At 41.9% G+C, this 22,200-nt stretch overlaps 1 protein-coding gene across 1 annotated transcript in view; it reads right to left on the bottom strand.

Annotated features, from left to right (window-relative positions):
- Positions 1 to 22,200, bottom strand: part of VCPKMT (valosin containing protein lysine methyltransferase) — an 86,925-nt gene that overhangs the window by 34,164 nt on the left and 30,561 nt on the right. Inside the window, exon 5 of the mRNA XM_069208692.1 lies at positions 915 to 1,020. Within this exon, the coding sequence (XP_069064793.1) occupies positions 916 to 1,020 (105 nt within the window). The 3' untranslated portion in view covers position 915. The remainder of the gene's footprint in view (positions 1 to 914; positions 1,021 to 22,200) is intronic.

The raw sequence follows: 22,200 nt of genomic DNA, 5'->3' as shown, positions 1-22,200 counted from the left end.
ACTGAATATCTGCCACACTTGTTGCTACACTGTGACTGACTAAATATAGTGTAGAAATGTAGACACACTGTAAAACGTCTATGAACTCTATAAAACCTTTTATGCGACTGGTGTTCTACGGGAATACTAGTCATATGACGCATAAGGGAACTTACCAAACAGCCTAATTGTCATATAATGCAATTACACAGGTAAAAGGAAGAGCTATATTGACAAAGAAAGGTGCAGTGTACAATCCCACTGAGGTTATTTTAGCTGGGAAGACTGGAAAATGGTTTGCAAGCTGACCGTTTGCTAAACACAAGACTGCGTAGAACATGAAAGGTGACTTATTCAAATCCTGGTAGTTGATCAACTTGCCCCGGTAGGGCATTTGACTGAAGGTTGGCTGCTGCTTACGGCTCTATTAAACTGGAAAATCTGTGGTAGCAAGAGCTATCCAAGAGAAGTTACTATTTACACCCAACAGTGGCAGTGGAGTAAGACAGATTGTCTGTGGAGTAGACGATCCACTTCAAAGAAGATTAGACTGAGTGATGTCAATGCAACCACCACACCAGCATTTTGCACATATTTGAAGATGTATAATCCGACATCCTCCAAGTATGCTCCATAACAGCCTTGATCATAAACAGTATATGCGAGGTTAAGAAATCTGATAGCGTGACAACACAGGATTCAAAAGGGAAATTGTTTTGCAACAGTCTCTAAAAGAGCACAAACATTCATTTCTAAATCTCTAAACAGCAAATACATTTTCAGTGACAGGAACAACCTCCTCCCCTTGCTAGTGAAACAGCAATATCGAATATACCATGTCCCCGATTCCCTGTGATATACGTAATCACCCGATTGGCCCACGTCTTCTCACATCCCGCACAGTACACCATAAATGTAATCGTATTCCATACTACCTCAATCTTTTTTGTGGATGCATAAAATGTGAATGTCTTCACTTCGGTACTCTTCGTCTTGCTTGTCCAAAGGAACAGCCTCCCATTCGAAGTCCACCTGCAGAAGCTATTATAAAGGGAGGACATTGAAAACTACTGCGGTATCTCTCTGGTTTACATCAACTCATGTTTAGTATAAGACGCACAGTCCTTACATGCATCAAACGTTACTGACCTATAATCATAGTTTGCAGAGCAGCAGTCGTCATTATAAAAACATTTAAATAAAATCGAAGTATATCTTACATTTTAGAAAAATGCACATACAGAGGCTGTTACGTAAATGTGATTGCCCTTTCAAAGCCTAGGGCTAGTGAATGCCAAGAATACCGAGCAAAAGAGCAGCCTTCTCGAGCCTGCAACTAAAAACATACAAACAGACCCCTCTCAAGTTCTTCTAGCTTATCACAAAGCCATTGGAAAAGCTGGCTTCAATAAAATGGATTTTGTTCAAACCTACCCTGAAGCTCAAATTATCTCTGCATTTGCAACAACTACATTTAGTTTCCCGGAAGGAGCTGAGCAATTCAACCTGGAAATACTCAATACAAACTGGTGAAGCTGCAGGGTTATCAGGCTCACATGCAGACTCCCAAGATGCATGAGGCAGATGGGATTTAGCCAGGGACTTGTGTTGCTGGACTGTAAAGCTTTAAAGGGCCATCCAATGAAGAAAAAAACAGTTCTCTATACCTAGACATGTAGATCTAACAATCAGCAGCAATATGTGCTCTAAAATGTGTTTTTGCTCTATTTTTCAGTTGGGGATTGGGATCTGTTGTGACACCATTTAGCAGATGCCCCCTCCAAGCGTTTGCAGGTTCCTGTTATGGCTACCAGGGATGTAAACAAAGAGACCCACTCCCGATAGATGGCATCAACTCCTGAACTTAGAAACAATTTTGTGCTAGCCTCTGGTAATATTATTTTTACCTGGCAGATGAATTATTAGAAAGGGTATGCCATGTCCTAAACCAGATGTTCAGAGGTTTCAATCTCGTCCTTTCAGATGTCCTGGTGCACTACCATGTTTTGAATTTGAACACATTTTTTCTTATTAAAGTTGAAAGGATTTCAGTACAGGTTGGACTGCTCCGAGCAGAGACCTGCTCATTTCTATTGATTTTATAAGGGACTCGAAACATCTTTGCAGTGAGGAATCTTGTGAGAGCATCCTACATTTCTAGGGATACATATGAAAAATGTCCTCTGAAATCATCTCTTGGAAGGGCATGTTCCTCACAATGTTGACCACACTAGCCTACTAGTACAGACATTTGCCTGCTCTTGGTAGTTCTGAACTGGCCTTCCTTAGCCCAGACCATATAAAATTCCATTCAAAGTCAGTTTTCATTTCTCCACACACCATAGCAATAATCCCACTTGAAGCATCGCATGGGAAAGAAGGTTACAAGATGTCAAGGAAGCTAGAAGAAAAGATGTCACTTATCTGTAATACCGGATGGGTATACTCATCATATTCCTAATTGTTATAACCTTGGGTTAATTAAAAGCACAAAATCAAGACTATATGTTTACACTGAAAACAACAGAGGCTGGGCAGTATGAGGAATAGTAACATTTATCTGTAAAGCTGCAAACCAGTCGGCACCTTTCAGTTCCATTTCTAGGTTCAGGAAAGATGCCGCCCCTTTTCTTGACACAGGCAAGGATCAGTGAGACAATTAGGATATGCAACAAAATGGCAACGAAGTAGAACTAACAGTTATGTGGGATCAAGGGATCAGCCTCACAAAGGAAGAAGAGCGTTCAGTGCCTTTATACATTGGAAGGCAAGAGCCAGGAAGAAATGCAATAACTAAGAAGATTCATGGAGCACTATATCCTACTTCATCCCATTGACACAAAAAGGTTTAGCATATCTATGCATTACCCTCCATGAGTTAGCACAACTGATTTCTAAGACTGGGCGATGCTGTCTCAAGGTCACTAATGTAGCATGGCCTCTGGTTGATCGGACCCTCTATTTAGACAGAAGAAGGCGATCGCATCATAGCTCATGCAAGAACAAGCATATCTTATTCCGGCCTTTGCAGACAAAGCAACCTCTGCAAAGGGTGTCCCATATGAAACAAAAATCTGTCAAGCAGACATTGTGCCTTTTACCTTATCTGTATATCGCTATAATGTCTGTTTCACTTTCAGCTTATACAAGTATTGATGCACTGGGGTCAGAAAATATATCAAACCATATGCCTGGTTAGCATGGAAGTCAAAGGCAACCTCTGACAGAAAAGAAGGGTGCTTACGCAATACATCTTTCTCATAATGCAGATCATGTAAGACCGTTCAATACAAATAAGAATTTCACATAAAGTTAATTCTGAATCTCCCTTCTCTTTGGTCTCAAATAGGGACTACATTAAGTGTAGTTAAAACCACAATCAACAAACAAGAGAAATTCCAACACACTTATTCAATGGAATGAGATAGCTGTAAAGGATGTGTGCTGTAGCCTCAGACATGTGACGACCTAATGATAAGGAAAGAATTATTCTTGACATTGAAGATTATTTGAAAGATCTTTTCACTTCCGTCCAGATGGCCAGGTAGTCCTGTGTTATGTTAAGATGGATCATAATGGGAGGCTTCAGGAATCGGGTTATTTATTATGATGATGGAAGTTCACAGTGAAAGATGAAAATGGATTAACCTGCAACTCAAGTTATCTATCACAGGTATCTTTTAAAAAAAAACTGAAAATCTCGGCTATGATCCTACAATTCTGAAGCAAACTCCCTAAAATGCTTCAACTACATATTTTTGCTTAAAGGGGAGGTTGGAAAATTCAAATAAACAAATATGCTTGTGAGAGGCATTTTAGATCAGTCCCTGATAATGACCTCGTTTGACTCTAGAAGGCTACAATAATGGAAGGGATGGAGACTCAGTGCATGAGATCTGCACAACCACGCTATTTTAGACCATATTGTGACAAATACATCATAGTAAATGTAGTCTCAGTCGACTCTCACCTCATTATGTGGGAAATGTACAAGACAGCCCTTTGAGGACAGCCATGCCCAAACTGAAGGTCCTTGAAAAAGCCCAACTCAGGAAACTTTCTGAAATTGAAGGGAAAATAATGCTAAGAAAGGGAAAAACCGCAGGACTCCTCCTCTCATTGTGACAGTGACTGCTATCAATGAAATAAAGGGCACTCGGCCCAGCAAGAGACGCAAAAAAACTAAACCTATGCTAACAAAGAAAACAATATGAAGTCAGGAGCGAAGCCAACAAATTATTGGCATGGTTAGGCAGATGAGATAAAGAAAGATGAATCCCAAGCATTTGGAAACGAGGACAGAGAAATAGTCTTGATACTTGAAGCATTCTTAAGAGACTTGAGTGGCTCGAGAGAATACATTTCTGAGACTGACAAGACTTGGTCTGTAGTGCCCTAACACTGTCTAAGCACAGCCAGGAGCCCAGGAAGGGACGGAGGGAGTGGCAAGCAGCAAGCAGCTCATGGCTGCAACATCCCAGCAACAAAATGATAAAGCTCCCTGGCCGAATCCCATTCTGGAAGAACTTTATAAGGGCACGTCAAGGATCATTTGGTCACCATGTACCTGGAGGCCAGAGAAAAAGAAAGGCTATCAGCTGACTTACATGCAGTTATAGTCACATTAATTAGAAAACAAGGTAAGCCCCCAGAGAACTATACATCATATCCACCAATATCATTAATAAATATTGAAACTAACATTTTGGCAAAGATCATGGCAACTAGTCTGTGTATGTGTATAGACATGACTTTATTCCAGGTAGGGCCACTCACATCATCTTTGGAGGCTACACAACCTCTAGAATACACGCTGGTTGGTAATAGAGCCAACAGTGGTGCTCCTTCTTGAAGTAAAAGGGTGTTTGATTCAGTGGAGTGGAGCTTTTTATTTGCTGTCCTGCACAAGATGAGTGTCGGAGAAGACTTTATGTTATACAGAAAACCTATTACAAGAGTGTGGGTAAATGGCCAGTTGTCTGATTTGTTTCTGTTGATCAGGGGCTCCAGACGGGTCGCCCACTATCAACCCTTCTCTTTTCCCAGGTAAAGAAACTCCTGGTGTGCGGGGGGAGAGGGGACACATTAATAAGGGGGCTACAAAGGACAAAAGGGTGGGATTCTAGGATATCCCTATCTGCAGAAGACATAGGGGGTCATTCTGACCCTGGCGGTAATTACCGCCATGGCGGAGGTCGGCGGTAGCACCGCCAACAGGCTGGCGGTGCACCGCTGGGCATTCTGGCCGCGGCCAGAAACGGAAAGTCGGCGGTGTACCGCCGACTTCCCGCTGCCCTTGAGAATCCTCCATGGCGGCGGAGCGCGCTCCGCCGCCATGGGGATTCTGACACCCCCTACCGCCATCCGGTTCCTGGCGGTTCTCCCGCCAGGAACAGGATGGCGGTAGGGGGTGCCGCGGGGCCCCTGGGGGCCCCTGCAGTGCCCATGCCAATGGCATGGGCACTGCAGGGGCCCCCGTAAGAGGGCCTCACGGAGAATTTCAGTGTCTGCTTTGCAGACACTGAAATTCGCGACGGGTGCAACTGCACCCGTCGCACCTTCCCACTCCGCCAGCTCCATTCTGAGCCGGCGTCCTCGTGGGAAGGGTGTTTCCCGCTGGGCTGGCGGGCGGACTTTCGGCGGTCGCCCGCCGGCCCAGTGGGAAAGCCAGAATGACCGCCGCGGTCTTTTGACCGCGGCGCTTCTTTCGGCGGGAACCGCTTGGCGGGCGGCGACCGCCGTCCGCCGCGGTCAGAATCACCCCCATAATGTTACACCTTGCTAACACAGAAACATTGATGGAAAGAGTTCTCAAGATATTCAAGGTATATGGACAGAATACTCTGGGTACTGCATGAATTGGGGAAAACCCATTGTGTTCCCTGTCATAAAATGGAAACTGGGACCTGAGATTTAATGTCCATTCAAAGAATCCACATTGGGGTTCTAGAATCTAGACACAAATTAAGCTATCTAAGCACAATTTATTAACAATCCCTAATATATTCAAGAGGAATGTGGAGTATTGGCGATGACTCCCCTGGTCCCCATTAGGAAGAGCAACCCTCTTCCAGATTATGTACTGGCCAAGATTCATGTATGCCCAACAAAACATTTACTTTCCAGTTGCTGACAATTAGACAATGCAGTGGGATGAAAGATCTTCATGCATATTATTAAATAAGCTCCACAAAGGAGTGTATAACGGGAGCACATGACTCTCTCCTATTCATAGATATTACTGATCATCAAGCTTGGTGGTAATGAACGATTGGGTCTTCACCCAAGAGGGAGAGCAGGTGTATTTGACTAATAGGCACATTTTGGAATGTAGAGGATACCAGACAATGATCTATGGGAGAAAAGCCCCAATTGAATGGGTGAGACCTGCATGCATTGTGAACCAAGCCTGGAAAAATGCATTGGGGTTGATGAGATGGCTGGGCAAAGTTGCAGAGGAAACTCTGTTCTGGGGCACCTACCTCGTAAAAGAATCGGGGGCAGTACCAGTACCAACAACCATGGGACAGAATAGGAATATTGAAAGTAGGGGACATAAAGATGGACTCAGATTAAGGTACATGAGGAATTAGAATACTTTGGGTTAGCCAAGACCCAGATGTTAAAGTACATGCAAATGAGACATGCACAACACATGGAAAGATTGGTTGAAGTACCGTTCCCCCCCCCACCTACCCTCCCCCAGAGAAGAGATTACGCACTTAAGTAATACCGGCTAAAGGGATATCACTGATTTGCTAGACCCTAATCAATAATACTCTCATCTGTATGGGTTGGATACGTGACAGACAGGATAGTTATCTGGGAAGTCTAGATGGTACAAAGTGAAGGAAGGAACCAATGTGGACACCGAGAATGACTGAGATAAAATCACTTTTCCACCTAGTCCACAATAAACTGCTGCACAGAGTTTACTATACACAGACACAACTAAAGGCCTATGGCTGCACTAGATCTGACTGATGCTCCAGAGTGTGGTGAAAGGAGAGATTTCCAACACACATTGTATGACTGCCCCTTAATACAATGATTCTAAAGGAAAATTAAAGACCTGCCTAGAGTGAGTATCAAATGCCGACATCTGCATGGGCCTTTGCGGCAAACTTACCAAATCTAAGTACAACTAGTTGTTATACAGACTAGAAGTAGCACAGGCTTGAAATTTGTGCTACATGGAAGCAAGTACAACCACCAGCCTTAAGAGATGGGTGTTGCAATATGGACCGAAGCTAAGCGACTGAAAAGACAATGGGCCTGATTCTAACTTTGGAGGACGGTGTTAAACCGTCCCAAAAGTGGCGGATATACCACCTACCGTATTACGAGTTCCATAGGATATAATGGACTCGTAATACAGTAGGTGGTATATCCGCCACTTTTGGGACGGTTTAACACCGTCCTCCAAAGTTAGAATCAGGCCCAATATATCATAAAAGAGAGGATGCCCAAAGACGTTCACCAAGATCTGGGGCAGTGGTGCAAGTTCATTAATTACTATAATCTAGGTCGTGCAAGGAGGGCTGCTTTGGAGAACATGACTAGGGAGGTTATTATTCAAAATGTTTTGGTGATAGATTACTCAAGTACTGATACCTAATGTCTACAAGGGGAAGCTACAGAATACCTTACTGTTAATTCAGTTGTTGGTTCTTATTTGGGGTTTTTTCCTTGATGAAAACTCAATGAAAAGAGGTTTTAAAAAAGTCTCTGCCTAGATTCAAAACTCTGGAACACTTTTTTGCAGAAAAACAAATAGATTGTAAAAAAATGCCTATAAAAATGCAATATTTTCTTTCCACGTTGTGAAATTTAAAGAATAATCCACTGGAAAATTAAAAACAAACACATCAAGCAGCGTTAGGTATGAAAGCAATAGGAATAAGGGCCACTTTAGGAAAAACGTTCACTTTAAAACAAAGAGCTCCAAGGATCCAGAATGCAGCCCCATGGCAGTCAGTTTTTTTGTTTATTTTAAAGGGTTTTTACAGAAGATAGGATTTTAGTTTTAGCACCATTCTGTAATCTCCAATGGGAAGACAGGTAAGTTGTTCATGATTTTAATGGATTTCGATTCCTATAGTAAATTTTTATTCCGATCTTCTGTAAAAAAAAAAAAAACGTTGAAATAAACCAAAAAATCAATTAAATCCATTAAAATCCATCAAAATCCTTCATCAGTAGACAGCAAAAGTAGTAGAGAGCAGCTAAAAATAATCTGGGGTTGCTGAAATGCTGCCCAACTCTTTACAGGTGTTGAAGCAGATATGTTAATTAAGAAAATTAATGAAAATATCTATGTGTTTACTAATGAAAAAAATGTGTAGAAAAATTAATCGTAGAAAAATAATGTGCAAGTTTGAAATTGTGCCCTGAGGGAGTGATCACCATATGTACTAAAATGACTAAAATTGAATGAAATAATGAAAAGTGCATGAAGAAAACGTAATATTATGTCATAGTGAGATGTTTAACCTTTGTCTTATATTGATTTGTAGTCTAAAGTTAGCCGAACTAAAGGCCTGGCTCCACTGGGCCTCGCACACTCGAAGGCATGAAATACTAATCGCTTTGCAAGGGACTGGAAACTGCTATGGTCAGCCTTGACCTGCTCGAAGTTCAAGTTACTTAGCTAGAATTTTCTGCAATGTACCGACGGACAGGACATGATGAAGACAATTTGATACAATTATGTGTAGAGCAGGCTAAATGTACTTTCCCAGGACTTGAACAATAGAGGCACTGACTGAAGAGCCATATGCAACAATTTCGATACCTGATGAGCCAGATGATGAGGGCATCGCATGAAGAACCAATCCGCATCTTGTGACTCAGGACCTATGAAAATTAGGAGATTTGGTAAACAAAAACTATAGGTTAAAGTCATATCCGCCGACTGATTGACCAATTAGCAATTAGGGGGATGGACTGGGAGAACCTAATAAAAAGTCGTGACAAGAGGCTAAGAGAGAGAGTTGCGGGAGAAGAATTGATGACGTCAAGAGACGCTGTCCGCGGTGCTGAGGTTGAGCTCATGCTCCATGAGCCTGATTCCCTGTTGACCAATTGATGACCTGAGGACGAAGACTGACTTGTTGATGACCCATCCTGGATAGGTAGCCATGAAAATGTGACTGACGATTTTTATGTCTTTTCTTCTAGGTACCAACTGCGCTGATTATATATAATTCTCACTTGGATAGATTTTTTTCCAAATTAATGTTTCCTCCAAATTGTTTTCGCATGAAGACCCACATGCTAATGCTAATCTTTGTTAGGTAGGCTGTTAAGGGTGACGTTGACAGTGACAATGATTGACAGACCAAATTGCTGAACTTCATTATTAATGCTGGTATTTTCTTAGTCTATAAGGTTGTGTTGTCGTACATGTTTTATCAGAAGTTAATGTTTTCATTCAATGATAATTAAGTTGATTAATAAAGATTGAACTAACAGATGATTTAGAGTTGTAATCAATAGGGAAATAAAACTTGCTAACCTTTTTACTGAGTTGTGGTTATTTACTGAATAGATGATTTTAAGCTGTTATTGTATACGATGTCTCTTGATTAGTGATGTTGATTATTGATTCAGTAGCCACTACATAGCTAGGATACTTGTAAGTTTACTTACTAAGGACCAAGCGCGCTAGCACAGGTCACAGTACCAATCCACAGGCCCACATGCTACTTCTGCACTCTACTGATGAAGGGTTAAACCCAGAAACACGTGTCTAGAGATAACAGCACTACCTGCACCAACTTTGGTGAAAAACTACAGCAACTTTGAAGTAAGCGTACTGTGTTTACCAGGATGCAATGGGGTGAACTGTGCTGGGATGAGAGGCAGTGTGCTCCCTTCCTCCTTGTGTTTTAAAGGCTCCCTTGAGCCAATGAGCTAACAAGCTCTCCTCGGATGCATCTGTATGCCTGTGTAGTGGTACTGTGACCTGTGATGACTTAGGCAGCATTTCAGCAACCACAGATTACTTTTCTCCGCTCTCTACTACTTCTGCTGTTTACTGATAAAGGGCTAAACCCAGAAACACGTGTCTAGAGATAACAGCACTACCTGCACCAACACTGGTGAAAAACTACAGCAACTTTGAAGTAAGCGTACTGCACTTACCAGAAAGCAATGGGGTGAACTGAGCTGGGATGACAGGCAGTGTGCTTCCTCCTCCCTTATGTTTATTAAAACGTTCCCCTCTCTTTCCCACTAGTTCGTGGTGATGAACAGTTTAAAAAAGGTCCATTAATTTTGTATTTGTCATCTCTCTGAAAACATTGCAAATAGAAAGGACTTCATGATAAACTAGCTGCCACTGAGCAACATATTCACTTTTACGAGTCTAACCAACAATTCCCTTGGAGCTTTTCTGTGATATCTGGATCGTCTGTTCCAGTTGCATATCTGGAGCCACAGCATTGAGCCTTTTCTCTCCTTCTTTCACCACAAAATGTCTTTGGATGAATTTTCTATAGAAGTATGGTTTTTTCCACCTCTACCTTCTTCACTCTTTCCACAAACCAGGACCCATATCTCAGGTAGTTTATGCAACTGAATTTATGAAACACAGTAATAACTGACTCCACAGTCTTCACATGCAGTTCCCAATCACCTTCCCAATCAGCATGTACCAAGTTTTTCACTAGAGCTATCATGTGTAAAACATTTCCCCAGTACGTGCAAAGCTCTGATTTTTCCTTCACATTCTTTGACAAACTCTGCAAACTTGGTTTTCAGGTTTTCTGATTTTGAACTGAGTGTATTGAACATTGCAGGCTTTGCATTATATATTTTGAATGAAGTGCACTCTGTGCCTTGTTCACTTCTGAGATAAGAAATGCAAAACCGAATTTGTCATTCTTGTTCCAGAAGGCATTCCAGTGCAATGTTTCTATAGTCGCCTGTATGGTGAGCATATCTTGTAATAAACAAACATAATGAGTTCCTCTCAATACTGACTGGACAGTTTTGCTTCCAAAGATTTCAGCCTCAATAACTGCATTGTCTATGCCACAACCATTGATATAACTTCCTGCACAGCGCAAAACAACTTCTGTCATATGGAAAATGCCCATAATTGGATAAAGATCATCAAATTCTACTGGGTTGTTCATAAAAATATATCAGCTAGAATACAGAAAACACCTTCATCGCAGAAAATTGACAGGATAGGCTAGTCTTCAAAGCTGAGCATGCACATTTTGGAAATTGTTTAAAGCTTTGTATACGGTTGCGTAGTAGCCACTTTGAAACTTTCTGGTAGATGGAGACATATTGATGGCTTGTAGTGATTTGGCATACGTGACAAGGTAGTTGGGTTATAAGTTTGCAGCTTTGTTTATTTATGCCTACTGCTGACACAGCTTATTTTCCAACAGTTACTTCATTAGTACAGTCGTGACAAAGCACCATGGCAGTTTTGTGTGCTGGATTTTCCAGACAAAGGAGCGCTGCCTTCAAAATCAAAATTATCAAGAGCAGCAATTGTAAATCCTTGGAAGTTGTGTGCTGTCGGATTCACAAGATTTTACAGCTAATAAGTTCCTGCTCCATACTATGTCATTATAACTTGTTGATACACCAATCCTATTCATTGAAGCGATTAGCTCTTTACTTTTGCGTTTGCCATAGATTGTGTGGGCAGTCATCATGTTTTGCAGAGTTTTATTTTTGCCCTGATGTGATTGATAAAACAAGATTTGGAAAAGGCGGTACCTTTGCACAGCAGAAGCCTGTCGGTTCATGGGATTGTCTCCCACTTCTTTGCTCATATCTTCAAAGCCATCATGAATGTTGTCGGCTTCTGTTCTGAACTCAAGAACTTTAGTTTGTAAGAGTTTTGCTTCTCTAATATTAAACAATGATGTAAAAAATGTTAAGACAACATCAGGCATTCTTGTTGACTCCCATGATTTGTGGAGCTCTGGGGCATCTTTGTCATTAAGTCCAAAACGTAAATCTTTCAGGACGTTTCTTAAAACAGTTCCTGATGATTTTACTGCTGCCTGTGATCTTATTTTGGCAGCAAGAACTTCAGGAGTCATTTCAGCTGAGAACACCACAAGTGGTTCATACTTTTTGTTAAACTGACAAAACAAATTCTGTCATTGTACATTCTCACCAAAAAAAACTTAATTTCACAATTATGGATCAATACAGTTTCACCCACGTTGACCATTATTTCTATGATCTCACTGTGAACCCGTAGCCAGCACTCAAGAGTGGCTTTAAAACTTCATTTACTTTTTCAAACTTAACTGAAAGCTAGCAGTTACATTGCTACTGGGAGCACATTTATATTTTTGAATGTATGCATGCAGTTCGGGTGGGCATACAAATCTGCTGCAAATACATTCACCTCGCTGTTTATTTAATTAGCTACAGGGCTGAAAACTTCAAATTGGAAGCAGATAAAAACATCTTTGCCCTTCGAGACTCACAATCTCTGTACTTTGTTCTTTCGCCAATCCCTTTGGCCAATGTTATGGCTAAACCACAGAAAACACATTGAAGATCTTCTGCTTTCTGATTAGTTGTTGGAGGTGGATGAGGGGTAGCTGTGGATCTTCTAAGTGGATGGGCATTGGGTTTGGTTGTTGTCACTTTCTCAGAAGACTCTGATTCTTGTTGTGATTCACTGGTTTCCTGCTATTTTTTGACAAATTGTATCCAGACTTTTTCCCATTGTATACGACTTGCAGCACTTGTTGTTACAGTGCTAAAATATTTGATCCTCTTCACCCATCAGTTTCAATCTTTTGTAAACTTCATCTTTCCATATTACTGCAGCATCTCAAACTCTCCTCTGTACAGCCACAGTTGATGTTAGCTTTTCTTACAGATTAGTTGGGTACAAGGCACATTTTTCTTTGTTGAAGGAGTCCTCAGATTTTGTAGTTAGCATCACTCTGTCACAAGGTGATTATTGCCTCCAAAGTTGCCTCCAAAGTGAGATTAATCATACTTGCCAAGCGTCCCTGTGAGCAGTCTTTAAAAAGGATGCAACAGTTGGGCAAGCCATTTAGATGTTTGGGCTCAGTGAGATAAAATATCCTGCAATATTAAAATCACAAGTGTTGGTATCCATAACAGAATTGCAGGACTCAGGCCATAACAGAAAAACAAAGAATGCCCAGCCCACAAGACCAATGCTCGAAGGCCCAGGTTCATTTTTTGAAATAGTATGAAAATGCTTACTTAAGTGAGACCCCTGTCACCTTCTTAATAGACATAGCATGCATGGGGACCACCAGTGACATTACCACTTTGATTGCTCCATGCTCTAGCCCCCACTGGGCAACAGTTACCTTCATGAGGTAGGGGGTAATTCCATATCAAAAATAGTTTTACAAGGGCAACATATGTAAGATATCCCATAGGCAAGTTTACAAGATGAAGATGCAGAACAGATGTGTGCAATTTATATTTACAGGAGAACCATTTGAGCTTGCATCATCCTTTTTGCAAATCCACAGAAACAGGCCCAAAGCTGGGTGGGGTGGTACAGTGGCACGCCTTGAAAAATCTACTCGTTCACTTGCTATGGTGAGTGAGATTTTATCAGGTCGAGCTATTTTTAGGACCCACTGGTCCGTCCTGGTGAGTTAACTTGAGCTGGAAAGGAATAAGTCTTCTATTCATTCAGAAAATAAATGAGCAATTAAGGTGCCTTTAAATCTTGTTTTATCTTGGCACATTTGCTGCCTGTTCAAGGACAGAGAGCTGCTTATCTTATCCTAGAAAATGGTGTTTACTTTTTTTCCTTTACTACAGTTAGGCAATTTTGTAAGGTGAGCTGTCTGACAATTATTGTGAAACAAAGGGCTATAGGATGTCAGTTATTTTTCTAACACACATTCAAATAGTATCTAAATTAATAGTGCAAATATTTCAAATTATATCAGAAAATACAAATGCATTTTTTTGTAATTCAGCAGTGTGATGCAAAGATTTAAATAGGAGCAAAACAAATCAGAACACTTTACTTAGTGATGTCCAAATGACAAATATTCGCAATAATATTGCTTTATTATTTTGTCAATTTTAATCTTAGTAACTCTCTCTGGTCACTGGGTGCACCTCATTAGTACCAATTTAACACCCAAATACAGCAAGAAACAACAAAAAGGTGACCAGTTCACCACTGCAAAGGGCATTTCACTGCAGAGCAACATGTGTTGTCGCATATTTAGTAACTTTTGAACGTTTTGAACTAGAAACATTTTTTTATATTAATCTGCAGTTTAGGTGATGGATTATGTGCATCATAGCTTTATGCATCAATCTATAATTCTGCAAAAATCACCACAGCTGCACAATTGTATAATTCCAATGGCCCTGACTAAGAGGCAAGTCAGAGTGTAATGTGTATCCTATATGCAGTTAGATTTGCATTATATATGGAGCAAGCATTTAGTCTGTTGAACAAGGATTGTTTGTACAGCAGGCATGCTGCACTAACATATTTAAAGCTGCTATCATGTGGTAAGGAAGAAAATGACGGCTCAGTGAATTAAAATATTTGCCTAGGATTACATAATTTGAAACCAGTTTATGGGTCAAGAGCATTTCAGTTAGGTCGTCTAGATTATTTAAGTCACTAGAACTACAGGTCTAGTAACATTTTAAAGATTTTTCAAAGCATGAGTGGGCACATTGTACTCATTCCCTAGTTGAATAAAAGGGTAGGTGTTGAAATGTCACAGGCTTAATGATTTAAGGAAGAGGATTTAAGCAGATAGGACATGCTCGCTGGTAGAAGCTGTAAAGAAGTGTCATCCTGCCACTTTTATCAACATTTCCTTGGTGCCCAGTGCATCCAAGCAAAGGATTCCAGCCATGACACTACTTTGTTCTGGAAGTCGTTAGTTGGCAGTGGACTCCATGGGGCCTCATTCAAATGATGATACAATAGAGCTCAAAACCCTCTAATCGTAGCTGCCTCGCTATCCAAAGCTTCATGATTCCTTTTCACTTTCCAGTATCTACTTCATCCAGTTTACTGGAAACCAGAGTTTACTGCTGATACCTTTTAGCAAAGTGACCAAGAGTGCATTATCACTTCGTCATGTGGGGTTTCTCCCTCCACAGATCTGCCAACTGAGAACCCATGATCATTGCAGCTCCCTTGTCATACCACAACTATTTCAATGTAAATTAAACTGGCCACGTTCCCAAGCCCTTGGCCATACTTAATGTAAATCATGCAGTCACCCTCACCTCCAAGGAGAAGAGATCAACCTGCATAACACCAACCATGGTATCAATGCTCTGGCTGCTGACAAATTAAGAGTCCAATTGCGAAGCCCTCTTTGTAGCACACAAAGCACAGTATCAAAATGCTTATTAGTTGTTGACTAATCTGATCTTATCCTACAAACAAGAAATAAGGCACTTCTGTTCAGCTCAGATTACATCTAAAAGCCATTCGATAAGAATCATGGCAAGAAGCATATTTCTTCATCCCACCAGCACATCAGCTTGGAAGGACTGCTCAGTCCTGACCCATCTACCCCTGATTCTCGCCCACTACCCAATATCCTGAAACCTCTGTAACACTCTTTCAATTAGAGCAATAAACAAAAATACACAAAGATTTCAACACAGAGGCTGAATCATCGGAGCAAGCACAGTGTACAGGGGAGTTTTTTTTTTTTTCAATACATTCAGAGGACTGACTGAGTGCAGATAATGGAATAAATTAGGCAGGTAGTGCGCTAGTGCTAAGACTAAAATAAGGTCATTCTTACTAATATTTCACTACCAGGTCAAATAGAAAGCAGTCTTTTGCACAACACAATACAAAAAGCCAATGTACAGTTTGAAAAAAGCATTTGCTGAAGCAAAAGTCATTAAAATGAAATTGAGGCCTTTTATACACGAATCATTCCTATCAAAAACAAATTTTATCTGCAGGCGCATTTACGAGGGATTTAGTTGATTAAATGCAGGACTGGATGCACAATGAACGATTAGGACAGAAAGGTACAAGAGACTGCTGCCAACCATTCTCAGGTTTGCCCCCTGAAGGACTTGAGACCAAGGAAGGCCCTCACTTCATTCTCAGCAATTGGCCGGTTACCAGAAGTGAGACCAAAGTTACTGAGGAACTTAGCAGCGCCCAGGCTGTCAATGAGTTTTGGGGATTGGGTGAGCGTCAATATAAGTGATGGAATTGAGTCCTCAGTAGTCCTGGTGGAGTAGCGTTGGGCACCAGATCCGTTGACTAGAGACTTTTGGAATGGCTCAATTAACCCCAACGCCAGCATCTTGAAGGCTCCGTGCTTGATACTGGCCCCAACTTTATCTGACAGCCTGTAAATCTTGTCTTTGACAGGCATTGTATCCCTAGTATTAATATCATGGATACACGTGTGTCCGTACAGAGGTAAGGCAGAACAGAGAAGTAAAATGAGCCAGTACCGGGAGACAGTCACTCTGATGTTCTGGGGTAGCGTAGGGGAGGGGAGAAGATGACACCGTCTACTGACCCATCGTGCTCCTTGAGAGACATTAGGTCAGGGAGAGGTTCACTCTCCTCTTCCATTCTGTCACCTGTCATCAGGAGTATGATGACATCAGACCTCTCAAAGTGGGGTTTGAGATGTTTATGTGGCGTAGCCTTAAGGAGTTTCAAGGGGTCTTGAGATTCACCAATTAGGTGGCATTCCACTTCTGCTACTGCACCTCATATGGGCCTATCCAACAATCTGGGCTTTACAGGCTGAATGATCCACACCTTCTGGCCAGGCTGAAACTCCACCAAGGTTGTTCTGGCCATACGAGAGTTTCAAAACATCTTAACTTTACAGAGATCCAGCATGCAGCTGGCTACAGTCTGAGGGGGGATTCCTGGGAGCTTGCTCCCACTTCTCTCTCACAGGGCTAAGAGGTTTCCTAACAGCGACACTGCAGAGGAGCTCAAATGGGCTAAATCCACCCCCCTTCTGTTGTACCTCCCTGTAGGCAAACAGCAGGCATGGGAAAAGGATGGCCTACATCTGCCTCATGTGCTCAGGCAGGCTCATTATTATGCCTTTCAGGGTCGTGTTGAATCTCTCCTCGAGCCTGTTCATTTGAGGATGGGAAGGTTGTAATAATCGGAGTTCACACACAGGTAATAGGAGATATGTTTATTCCAAGTGTGTCCGGGAAGGAGACTCTCAGCAACTGCCGAGCTACTCTGTTCCAAGCCCCCACCGTGTATTAGAATCCTCACACAATATTCTACAGCGCGAGGCTGTATCATCATAACATGAAATGAAGAACATTACACACCCCCTTCCCTCAGTAGGTTACAATGGCCTAGAACACTAATACTGTGGAGAAGAAGAATTCGCTATTACCTTACAAAGTCCTCCAATTTCTTGGGCAACCTTAACATTGCCCTGCTATGCAAACCCACTCTATAGCCACCATCCTCCGTGACAAATGATTTGGTATTAACTTCGGTAAATATTTTCCACCTAATGCATTCCGGTACCTTTACAACTTTACTGCGATTCCACATATTTCCATCACTCAACAACAGGGAATATTTGTACCCCTTTACCACATCCAACAGCCCTGACAATTTGGACTGACACTTATTGATTTTACCCCTTTCACTACACGAACCTTATCACCAACCATGTAATCACCTTCCACATCATTTTTTGCTTCCTTCTTCCTTTTCACACCCTTGGAGAATAATGCCCTATAATTCCTTCCTCTCATAATCTCAAAAGGAGATTTATCATTCACACTGTAGGGAGTCGTACGGTATGAACAAATCAGATCCCTGACTGCTTTCCGCCAATTTACACCGTTACTCACTGCCAACTGCAGACCATGCTTCAAGGTTCTGTTCCACCTCTCTATTAGTCCATTGCTCTGGGGATAATAAACTGATGCTCTTATATGTTCAATATGATAACTTTTCAAAAAGCCAATTATAACATTCAACACAAATTGCACCCCATTGTTAGACAATTGTTTCAGGTACACCTTCAGAATCAAACAAATCCATTCAAAACTCTACCACAGTTACTGAGTTAACACTCTCAACAAACTTTACAAAAGGCCACTGAGAAAAATAATCCACCACCACCAAAGCATACTTTGGCATCTTCCCTAAAACATAAAATGGACCCATGACATCAAAGGCTATTTTTTCCCAAGGTCCGTCCAACTTACCTGACTCTATGGGAGAGTTTTTCACCCCTTTCTAAGACTTGTCCCTTCAAGCACATAAAACACATTCACTAATATGTTGTTCCACATCTCTGTCTATGCCAGGCCACCAGTACTCAGATCTGATCCACCTCTTAGTCGCACTCATGTCCAAATGGCCCTAATGAGCAAGCTTCAACACTCGCTCACGCAACACAGCGGGAGCAATCAATTGTTCCCCTCTCATTATCACATTCCCTTCTACAAACAATCCATACTAATTTGACAGTAACATTCTGCTTCCATGGAAGCATCACCCCTTGACAGCCAACCTTTCTGCACATATCTTAGAACCTTTTGCAAAACAACATCTCTTTGTTTTTCTTTTACCCATTCATCATGAGGGATCCTACCATCTTTTATACTTCCTACGTCCATGACCACAACAGCTATAAGCTCTTAACGGGCAATCTAGACAAACAGTCTGCCAATATATTCATCTTCCCTGGTACATACTCCAATACATAGTTGTATTCCAACATTCTCGTCACCCAGGGAGCTATCCTAGGAGTGGCCCTACCAGCACATTTAGTTGAAAATACTTAAATTAAGGGTCAGTGATCCATTCTTAATACAAAAGTCATTCCCCACACATACTTCATAAAGTAGTTCACGCCCCATCAACACGCAAGAGCTTCCTTTTTAATAGTGGAGTAGTTCTTCCCAGCTTCTCTCAAAAGTCTGGATACATAAGCAATAGTCACTTCCTTGCCCTCGCTCACTTGCAACAACACTGCACTTAACCCAACAGAGCTAGCATCTGTGTTGATGATGGTACGATCTCTGGTGTCAAACGGTTTGAGTGCAGGCGCAGAAGCTATCTGTCATTTCAACACTCCAAACTCTGAGTCACACTCTTCACCTACCCCACAAACCAATCTTTTAGGCAAAATACCTTCCTCATGTATTTCGTTTTGTCCACAAACACTGGAATAAACTATGAACAGTACTCCGCCTGACCCAAAAAAGATCTGAGTTGGTCCTTGTTGACTGGAGAAGGTGCATTTTCGATAGCTGCCACCAAATTCGATTTAGGAGAAATACCATCTTGTTCTATCCAATGGCCTAAAAATTCCACACCAGACACACTCATCTTATACTTTTCCAGTCTGATGGTCAAACCACTCTCCCTCAATATACCAAGAACCGATCTCTTAGTGTGATCATGATCAATCTGATTTTTCCCAAACACCAAAATGTCATCCTGAAAATAAGCTACCTGGGGAATTTCTTTCAACCAACGGTGCTTGGCCCTTTGAGAAACAGCTGACACTGACGCCAGTCCAAATGGCATGCGCTTATATCTGTAAGTACACTCTAGTGGGATGAAGGGCGTCAGCGCACGAGATTCAGGATGCAATAGTATCTGGTGGTAAGCAGATGACAAATCTAATGTGGAAAATACTCTAGCTCCCTTCAAGGTAGGCAACATTTCCCCGATAGTTGGTAGTGGATGTCTATCCACCCAGATTGCCACATTTAGATCTCGGAGGTCCATACATACGCGTAGATCCCTGTAATTTTTCCTCGCAATCACCACAGGAGCTAACCATTCAGATGCTTCGATCTCTCCAATCACATCCTGCTCACACAACTTGTCAACTCCTGACGCAACTGTTCCTTCAACACCATAGGAACAGAGCGTAGCTTATGATCTTTGGGAACAGCATTTTGCTTCAAAATAATCTTGTGCATGAAACCCTTCAGTTTTCCCAACACCTTCCTGAACACCTGCAGATATTCTTCCACAAAGTTGACATTATACACATTGCTCACATCATTGCCTGCCACATCAGTGCCTGCCCCCAGTACCTGTTCAGGATGGTTGGGATCTAACCGTATTCCAAGATCCTTTTGCTGTGGCCACCCTAAAAGATTGGCACCATCTTAAACAAAATACAACTTGGAAGATAGTGCAACGCCCTGAAATCACAACTTGGCCTCCATGTAACTGACTAAATCTATATGCTTATTTACATTCGCAACTAAACACACATCAGGAGGTTTGATTTCACACTCTGGAAATTTTGACACGTTCTCTTTCCCAATCAGCGTGTAACGTGCCCCCGAATCAGCCATCACTTTCATCTCAACCCCATCAATATTGATAGCACAGTAAGGTCCACTCGCATTTACACTCCCAACTTCCACAACCTGCGATATGAATTGCTGAGCATCTTCGTCATTCTTGTCACACTCTACAGAACTGATTACCCCCTTAGCCTTCTTCACACCAAACTGTCTCCCTTTGCACACCCTAGCAAAATGACCTTTTGCTTTACATCTCCTGCAAATCTGACCAACTGCAGGATAACGAGAATCAGTTGCTATATGCCCCCTTAACAAACATTTAAAACAAATCAAATCGGTTTTCTCCTCTGACTTTGTAGAAGCACTGAGTTGATCCATTTTCTTAAGTTTGAGAGCCTCAGCATTGACGGAATTCAATGTTCCTGTAGGATTTGACAGCTCTTTTGAACCCTCATTAGTTATTTCCACTCTTTTCATTATGTCTATCGCCATCTGTAGAATCAAATCCTCCGTATTCAACCGTTTTTCCTGTATTTTCTTGTTATGCACCTTTAAAACCAGCTGGTCTCTTAACATGTCGTCCTGAAATTTTTTGTAGTCACAGGACAATGCCAAAGCCCTTAATCCAGCAACATAACTCTCCACTGACTCACTAGGAAATTGGCATCTTTTAAAAAATTTAAATCGTTCCACCACAACGATTTTCTTCTTTCTAAAATTCACCTCTAGCTGTTCTATCGCGGTCTCATACTCATCTTTGTCTTGACTATCAACAATGGAGTGCAATGGTCAAGCAAGAGCTTTAATACGCGCCTTTCCCCAGCTCCCAAGCAATGTTTGAGCATCGCCAATTTTCTAGATGCAGTAAAAATATCACTCCCCACAGCCAAAACATAAGCTTCAAACCCCTCTTTCCAATCTTCCCAGGCTGTTATTGGTTCACCAGGAGTGTTAAGGAAGAACATAGGAGCTGCAAAACCCTCCATAGTATTATAATTAAGTGAAATGTAGACCTTGAACAACTACGAAAACAACTGCTTATCTGTGTCACTTTAGGTTGTCTGACAGAATGTCTTTGTCGCCAACAAAAAGCACACAAAAGAAGAATTAGTGCACAAAACTGAAAAAATGTCACCACAAACTGGGTTTTGCCAAGCGAAGACGCGTTGAAACAATTCCTAGGCAACGAAGGACGCAACCTGAACGGAGTTTGTCACGGACGGCTTTTGCTAAGCAACCTTGTTAGAAGTGTCCTCCAGCCGTGCCTGAACGAATGTTGTAATGGACGGCTTTTGCTAGGCAACTTTTGCGGAAGGATGCTCGAGCCCTACTGACGTAAGCAGGCTCTCAGGCATGTCAACGCCCACAAAGTATCCCAAAATATTTACAATGAGAATCACACCTCTTCCTGCCGTCGATCCACCGATCGTGAACACCGGCAATCACCCACTCCAGAGCGCAGCGTCAAACAGCAGCACGGACCCTCAAAATGCCAGGGACGCTGTCAAGCGTCGAAAAATCAGCTCCGTGAACCTCCAGAACGCCAGAAATGTTGTCTCTCCTCCCAGTCACAAAGCCACCATCCTCGCCAGTGTAATATTTGGAGTTCACACGCAGGTAATAGGAGATATGTTTATTCCAAGTGTGACCAGGAGGGAGACTCTCGGCAACTGCCGAGCTCCTCCGTTCCAAGCCCCCATCGTATATTGGAATACTCACACGATATTCTACAGCGCGAGGCTGTATCATCAAAACATTGAATGAAGAACATTACAAAGGTGTGGAGAACTTGTGGGTTACCCCACACTCATTCAACATGGACTTCATGTACGTTGACATGAAGTTAGTGCCCCTGCCCGATACTACTGCCTTGGGGGAACCCAATGTAGGTAAAAATCCCAAACAGGGCCCTCACCAACACGGGTGCAGTAACCAACCTCCAAGGGATAATCT

The sequence above is a fragment of the Pleurodeles waltl genome, chromosome 9, assembly GCF_031143425.1.
Source record: "Pleurodeles waltl isolate 20211129_DDA chromosome 9, aPleWal1.hap1.20221129, whole genome shotgun sequence".
Lineage (NCBI taxonomy): Eukaryota > Metazoa > Chordata > Amphibia > Caudata > Salamandridae > Pleurodeles > Pleurodeles waltl.
The sequence above is the reverse complement of the archived record's forward strand: the minus strand, read 5'-3'. Positions and strand labels throughout refer to the sequence as shown.